A 7,732-nucleotide genomic window follows, 5' to 3' on the forward strand; every position below is an offset into this window, starting at 1 on the left:
TTTTTTGGTCTAGGGACATTCAGTTAAAGCTGTAGCTATGGTAGCTTTGATTTTACCCAGAGGCCTGTGCCCCGCGCCCTGCACTATCCCAATGAGAATTTTGCATTTGAGATGGCTTGACCTGCTGCTGAAGAGTAGCAGTAACAGTTGTTTATATAGTGCATATATAGTGCAATCTCTTTATGAAGTATGTGTAAAATGCACGCACACGCTTCTCTGACCTGTTCAGTTTCTCTTCAGTCTCCCATCCCTGTGCTAACTATGTCTGGTTCTATGCTCTGTAGTTGGCAACCAAATGGAGAGGCTATCTGGGTGGGTTGGGACATTTTTGTCATGGACATCAGCAACTTTGCACATGTAAAAGGAAGTGTTCCTGCAGTCACATCCACAAGGCTTTCTTTCCTACCCAGATGATCACTACTCTTCCCAAAGCACTATTATTTATTCTCTGCCTGTGCCAGTTCTGTCAATATTTTTAAAATTTGGGTCTGTGTTGGCATGCTGTTAGTTCAAAAAATGTATGTTCTCTTTTTTAAATATATTAAAATAAAGTGTATATAGTTACCTTTTAAAAACTATCTTCAAATCAATGGTTGCTTTAGTCTATAGATAACTAAAAGACTTAAGAGTCTTTCTCATTTGGGTAACACCACTTTATTAGCATTTTTCATGTTTTATTAAAGCTGCTGGGCTAGGGTATAGCTCAGCTATTGATACTTGTCTTGGGTTTTTTTTTTTTTTTTAGGGTAAAAATATCCCTATCCAAAAATAAACATTTATATACACATTCAGTTCTTTCATACATGCTCTGCAAGATTTGTCTTTATCTTGGAGACTTTGTGGGAGGACATCTGTGACCCTGTCTGTAAGCACTGCATGTGCCTGTGACAGGAGTTCATTCTCACCCAGGCACCATAAGTGAACTGGGGATTCACCTGACTGTATCCGATTTTCTTTCTGTTGCGTACACATAGGTATTCCAGGGTCCACAGCTGACAGCCCTTACTTCAAGTTGGTTTTCTGAAAAGTATTCCACACGGCAGGGACGATCCAAGCTGCTGCTATCCTTGTGGCCAAGCTGTCCATATTTACCTAGAGTGAAATGAACCCTTTTCTCTGATTGCCCTTGCTTCTTTTCCCCTCCAGGACAGAGGCCAGCCCAGACCGCAGTGTAGCAGGGCTATACCTACCAACCCACTGGTCTTCTGTGAAGCCAGAAAGCTTCAAGCCCAAGCAAACCTTGGGGTCCCCCAGGGGACAGTGGCAGTGATTCCTCTGGCTTCCCCTACCTATGTCAAGATGCTCAGAGGACCTCCTTCATCTGTGTCATCTTATCTCACTGCCATCCCAAGGGGAGGCGCATGGCCTTTCAGGCCTCCCATGAAGCTGCCACCCTCTAGTTTGTGTGGCTTTGTCACCTGCTCTGTGTTCAGGTCCTCCCCCATTGGTGGGATCACAAAACCTTTACTTACCCCAGCCCCAGGTATAGAGTTCTCCTGCTCCTGCAACCAAAGAGACAGTAAGTAGCTGCCACTGTTAACTGGGAAGATCGTACTTTGCCTGGCACAAGCCAAAGACACCACACTGTAATTCTGATACCACATTTGGGGAGGTAAAAGATCCAGTTTTAAAAAGCTTAACTTCCTAAATATCAATGATTGACCTTAGTACATAGAGTCACACCCTAGACTGGGGAGGTTTCCTTCTAGAAAAAAGAACCTATTGGGTCTGAGGCTGTGGAACTGTTAAAGATACACAAGTAACCTTTTTATTGTTTTTTGTTTTTTTTTAGTTGATAAGAGTTTGAAACAGTTCCAATAGTCTTATTCCTGCCTCAGACCAAGGATTAGGATTTATAAGTGTGTGCCATGATGGCCAGCATGAAAGTGAGGCAGCTGATATAAAGTATATATCAAAATATGCTATAGTAGGGTAATTTCTGTTAAAAACACAGCCCAGTAATGTGCTTACTTGGCAGAAGAGAAGCCCTAGATGCAGTCCCCAGTACACAGAGTACAGTGGTGTGCGTCTAAGCCCCAGCTCCTCCAAGCCTGGAAGTGCCTGAGCCCAGAGGTTTGAGACAAGCCTGCATAATAAAGTGAGACTCCCTAAAAGGATGGGCAAGTGAAAGTTTTCTTTTTTGCAGCCCCAGCTAAAGAATAGGATGGAGTACTGCTCCACCCTGAAGTTGTCCCACTCACGTGTCACCACAGCTGTGTGTCGGGATCCGCAGCTGGCCTTGACTGCATCTGAGCCCGTGGGAAGATCCAGCAGAGCTGGGAAGGGCTGGATGGCTATGAAGTGGGCAGGCGCTCCAACATCAGCCATAGCTGCCTCCTCTCCTTCGAGGGAATCTTCATTCCATTCTGTGCCTTTAGGGTGGTTACGATATTTAACATTCTGGGGCATGGAGGGGAGCCTCATCCACACACTGTATCTTCCTACAGGCTCTACAAAACACATTCTAGTTCCAGAGCCGGTGCCCAACCCTTACTCAACAGACCTGCCAGTTGTGCAGGGCCAAAACTGGCATCAGCCTCCCACAGCAAGGAGTAGTGTTTGTCCAACAGTTACAGGGGTAAGTCAGGGTCCCGAGCAGCTCAGTGTCCAGCACACAGTGAAGTACCCTAGACACTGAACTTACCTTCCCCTCTCATTGGCGTCTTGTCCTCTGCAGGGCTCTTTATGGGCAGGGCCAGCTGCCCTGACTCATTCCAGCCCCAGATATAAATATCCCCAGTTTCTGAAAGAGACCAAGAGGATCCATGAAACAAGTGAGACCTTTCCATCTACCTATATCCCCCACTACCAGCCAGGTGTTGGTGATGCACTAGGGAGGCAGGGACAGGCCTGGTCTATAGAGTGAGTTCCAGTACAGGCACCATAGCAATACAGAGAAACCCTGTCTGGAAAAACCAAAAAAAAAGAAAGAAAGAAAGAAAAAATCCTTACTACCAAAGAAAAGGCTACCCCGTCCAAGTACCCCTCCAAACAAAGATTCCTCTACCAAGTCCCAGCAGCTTCCTTGTCTTAGACTCCCTGACCATACACCACCTTCAGTCACATACCCTGCCGCACCCTCTTTTCTTTTTCAAGTACCTCTCTGGCTGGCCTCAAAGTCTCCACTCTCCCTGGAAACTTTGTTATGGAACAGTCTTTTTGTACATTGTGAAGATGTGTTGCTCTCATCTGTTTAATAAAGAGTTAAATGGCCAATAACTAGGAAGAGGTTAGGTGGGACTTGAGGACAGGCAGTGAGCACAGGGATGAGGGACGGAGGAGGCACCAGGAGAGGCAGAGAGAAGCAAGATGAATATGCCATTTTGAAAAAAGGTACTAAGGGAGTGGAGAGATGGCTCAGTGGTTAAGAGCACCGGCTGCTCTTCCAGAGATCCTGAGTTCAATACCCAGCAACCACATGGTGGCTCACAACCACCCATAATGAGATCTGGTGGCCTCTTCTGGTGTGCGCGCATACATGCAGGCAGAACACTATACATAATAAATCTTATAAAAAAAATAAAAGAGAAAACGTACCAAGCCACATGGTAAAATACGGATAAGAAACAGGTTAATTTCCGTTGTAAGAGCTAGTTAGTAACAAGCCTGAGTTATCAGCTGGGTAAGTTTCTGTGTGTTTCTTGGGACTTGGCTGGTGGGACAGGAAATCCCACCTACACAGCTTTTCTTTCCTCTTCCCTTCCTTCGGAGATGGTCTCACTCTGTTGCCTAGGTTGGTGTCTAACTCCAGGCTTAAGTTCTTTTGTCTCAAGGTCTCCAGAGGCCTGGACTACGAGTGAGAACTCAGTTTAGTCATCCTTTAACTCTCTGCTAGGCCAACATTTTCAGTCTTATTTTTTTTTTTTTTTTTTTTTCCTGAGACAGGGTCTCAATGTGTACTATAGCTGTACTAGAACTCACTGTGTAGACCAGACTGTCCTGCCTCTGCCTCCGAAGGAATTAAAGGTGTAACTACCACTGCCTGGCTTGCCTGTGCCCCTTTTCATTATCAACCAGGAAAGTGCCCCCTCAGGCTTACCTGTAGGCCAATCTGATGGTCAATCTCAATTGAGGTTTCTCTTTGAGGTTGACTCTAGCTTGTGTTAAGCAGATAACAAACTAATCAGGACACATAATGTCTAAGAGTCACTAAGATTACTTGGGAGGCAGAGGCAGGAATATAGAGTTCAGGGTCAGTCAGTTTGAGGCAGAGGTCTTGAATGAGACCTTGAATGCAGCATTCTCTAATAATAATTTTATAAAATGCTCAGCCTGTGTATTTCCAAATACAATCATAAAGCCCTAGAAGTATTTATATGACAGTATCCTCACTTTGAAGTCAAGTTTAACAGAGATTAAGCGCCAGAACAAAAGTCAAAGAACCAGAGTAAAGATTGTAAACTAGGAAGCCTTGTTCAAACTCCTAAACCTTAGGCGTGAAACTTTCCTTTAGGCTCTTTCTAGCACTCTGTCCTCTGCCTTCCTGCCCAGGTTAGACCAGGATGCCTCCTAAGCCTATTACATGAGAACATGGAGGATTGAGAGCCCCAATCAGAAAGATCAGTAGTTTCTGGGCGGAGAGATGGCTCCTGGTTAAAAGCACTGGCTGCTCTTACAGAGGACCTGGGTTCAGTTCTCAGCTCAGCACGGGGCAGCACATTGCTGCTTTTAACTCCAGCTCCAGAGGATCCAGTGCCTTATGGCCTCTCTGGATACCTGCACAGACATTCCGCCCATCTTTTTTTTTTTTTTTAAACAAAACAAAACAGGAATGTATCTATTCCTTCTCCACTTCAAGAGCCTAGGAAACAGCAGCACCACCATATGGGACCAACATAGCATCACACACCATCATGGCCACCTGGGCATATGCAGCCTTCTCCATTCTTTCTGCTGGCCTGTCTCTTAGCAGATGCCTGAATAAGTGAGCTTCCCTTCTGGAGTATTCACAAAGCAGCAATGGTGCCTAGCGTATGGATGGGAGTGCTGGAGAGCCCGGTAACAAAGATAACTGCAGCAGTCAAGGCATAAGAGAGTGGTGGAGACAATGGACTAAATCTGCAGACCCTGAAGTCAGGAATTACTGAACTAGACCACCCACAAAAACCAACCAACACACAAAACAGGAGGAGGAAGCGGCCAAGATCAGCGTGTTTGGAGAGGCCCCAGGTCACTCACCACTCACACACACAGAGTGCCAGCCACCTGCGGCCACCTCAGCCATCCGCAGGCCTTGCAGTGCTTCCAACAGCCTTGGCTCCAACTCTGCCTCCAGCGTGCCATGGCCCAACTGTCCATGCCTGATCAGGGGAGTCCTTAATCAGCTACACGCACATTCAAGAGACCACCTCCTCCAGCTTCACCCAGTCACACCCAGCTGGGCCTCACCTGCCTCCACCCCAGGAGAACACCTGGCCAGCTTCGCAAAGCAACAACACATGCTCTGCACCCAGCTCCAGCTGGCGCACCCGAAGCTCTGGGGCCAGAGGTTGGCAGAAGGGTGGCTGTGGGTTCACATAGGCACTGGCACAGGGCAGCAGCGGCAGGGTGCCCGCCCTAGCCTCACTGCTGGGTTCATGTTCTCCTTGGTCCTTGGCCCCAGTAACCAGGTTCTGGACCCAGAGGGGCTCCCCCTGAAGCGCCGAGCCTGCTGTCCAGGCCTGCAGCTCTGTGCTGGACCCGCCCTTGTCACGCAGCACCACCAGGAGTCCCTCTGAAGCCCACGCGTCCCTGCAGCCACCTGCTGAGCTGTTCACAGAACCTGAGAGCTCCACTCGGCCACCACCTACATGAGTAGAGAGTGGGGTGGGACACCGCCAAGGACCTGGTGGGGGTGGGGATGTGCAGCAAGGTTGCCAGACAACGGGCATAGGGTATGCTCAGCAGGCATGCTAAGAATGGTTGGGCAGTTGAACAGGGGTCAGGCCCGGAGTTGGGACTGTCAGGGTGTTATGATAAAAAGCTTGTGCGGAACCTTTCGTGGATTCCACAGCAGGAGAGGGTAGTAACCGAGGCAAGAGGGAAACGGACAGAAGAGAAGAGGGAGACAGGAAAAGTCCTGTCTTGTCTGCCCAGGGAACAGAAAAGAGAAAAAAGCAGACAAAGAAAGCATAAGTGGGCGGAGGTCTTTCGTTTAAACGGGTCCTTTGCACCTGAGCTGACCAGGGTACCGCCTGAGTGCGTTCTACCACAAGGTACTCACAGGTTACCAGGGCGGTGTAGCTCCAGCTTGCACTCACTCGGCAAATGTCATCACTGACACACAGTGGTTCAGGACTGTGCACCGAATGTCGCCCACTCCCAGAGCCCAACACTTGCCCAAAGCCACAGAAACCGAAGCCAAACCAGGTTCCATGCTGTTCCTTGGTCATATTCAGGCTGAGCCTCTGTGGGTGACCACCTGGCTGGGGTACCAGCTACAGGATGGATGGTTAAGGCCTCAACCCGAGGAGATGCTTGCAGCCAGGGCACCTCAGGAACACAGGCGAATCTGGTCTCCCAAGGGGCTGCCACCGCATCACCTGTAAAATAAGTGACCGGATCCCATCTGAATCCATCCCTCTAATCACAGAGGCAATCGGTGTTCGTCCCACTACTGTTCCCGGAGCAGAGCTTTGGCCAAAGGTCCTATCAAATGTGTCTTGAATTGTCTGGAGCTAGTCATGTCTCCCATTTTTGGCCCAAATCCAGTGTGCCAAAATGGGTGGGAGCAGCGCTGTTTGTATCTACTTCGCAGAATTGTTTGCGATAATAGCAAATCAAAATTTAAGTGACAACACACTCTTAGTTTATTAAATACAACAGCATTTAATGACGAAAACGACCATTGGTTCTTAGCGGGTTTCAGAGGCATCTGGGCAGTTTGCACTCAGTTGTTTATTCTTTCAACAAGCCTTTATCGCGTTTTTCTTTTGGCTTAGTGAGGTGGCTGGGGGCCCCAAGGAACTCACGCTGTATTGGGAGTAGCATGGCTCCAACAGCAACGCCACTTTATTCGACTGGACCAAAACTTTACAGCCACTTTCAAGCCTTTTAGATCAGGTCTGAGACCACAGTTCTTGGATCTCCAACCAAGAGAACCTTTGACGTTGCTCTTGCCCGCCTCCTCAACCAAACAGAAAAGCCCTTTCGGCGTGAAATCTCGAAGGAAACCTGCCAGCACGTAGCACTACTGGGCTCCAGGATGGGGCAGGACAGTGTTCAAAGGGCCGCGCGCCAGACAAGGCTGCCATTGGATGCGGCAGCCTTTTCAGAGCCAATCGCGGGCGCGAGTGGTGATGTCACCGACTACGGGGGCGGGCGTCGTGACGTGCTCAGCGGGTCCCGGTTACCTGACTACCAGCTGGAGTCCTCCGCCGAGTCAATAAGGGCCGCTCCCGGGAGTGGGCCGAAGCCTCCAGTGAGCGCGGACACCAGCGGACGCAGTTGGAACCACTGAAGGAATATTCACGAAGATCCGAGGGGAACCGCAGGCGAGGACCAAGCCCTGAGACCCACCATTCCCTGCGAGCAAGGAGAGAGGCGGTTCACTGCAGAGCAAGCTCGCCCAGACAGGAAGCGGTAGTATTAGTGCCCTCACTGATTGGTCCAGGCTCTGTCACTTACATCTCCTGAACCAATGAGCTCCAAGCTCGAACTCCGGCCTCTAAGAGACTGGTGCCCCTAGCTAGCAGGTGAACCTGTTTGAACCACTTGAGCCACGCCTCTTCAACCAGGCACAGCTGCAGAAAAA

General features: G+C 49.0%; 1 protein-coding gene across 1 annotated transcript; it reads right to left on the reverse strand.

Annotated features, from left to right (window-relative positions):
- Window positions 1-792: 792 nt before the first annotated feature.
- On the reverse strand, window positions 793-7,538 carry Rccd1 (RCC1 domain containing 1). The gene is made up of 8 exons (XM_051206539.1): window positions 7,332-7,538; window positions 6,203-6,521; window positions 5,389-5,785; window positions 5,179-5,300; window positions 2,645-2,743; window positions 2,202-2,372; window positions 1,473-1,502; window positions 793-1,092 (listed from the first exon to the last, which is right to left on the reverse strand). The coding sequence occupies exons 2-8, from the start codon at window positions 6,369-6,371 to the stop codon at window positions 932-934; spliced, it is 1,149 nt and encodes a 382-aa protein (XP_051062496.1). The 5' UTR covers window positions 6,372-6,521; window positions 7,332-7,538; the 3' UTR covers window positions 793-931.
- Window positions 7,539-7,732: the final 194 nt, after the last annotated feature.

The sequence above is a fragment of the Phodopus roborovskii genome, unplaced genomic scaffold (assembly GCF_943737965.1).
Source record: "Phodopus roborovskii unplaced genomic scaffold, PHOROB, whole genome shotgun sequence".
NCBI classification, from domain to species: domain Eukaryota; kingdom Metazoa; phylum Chordata; class Mammalia; order Rodentia; family Cricetidae; genus Phodopus; species Phodopus roborovskii.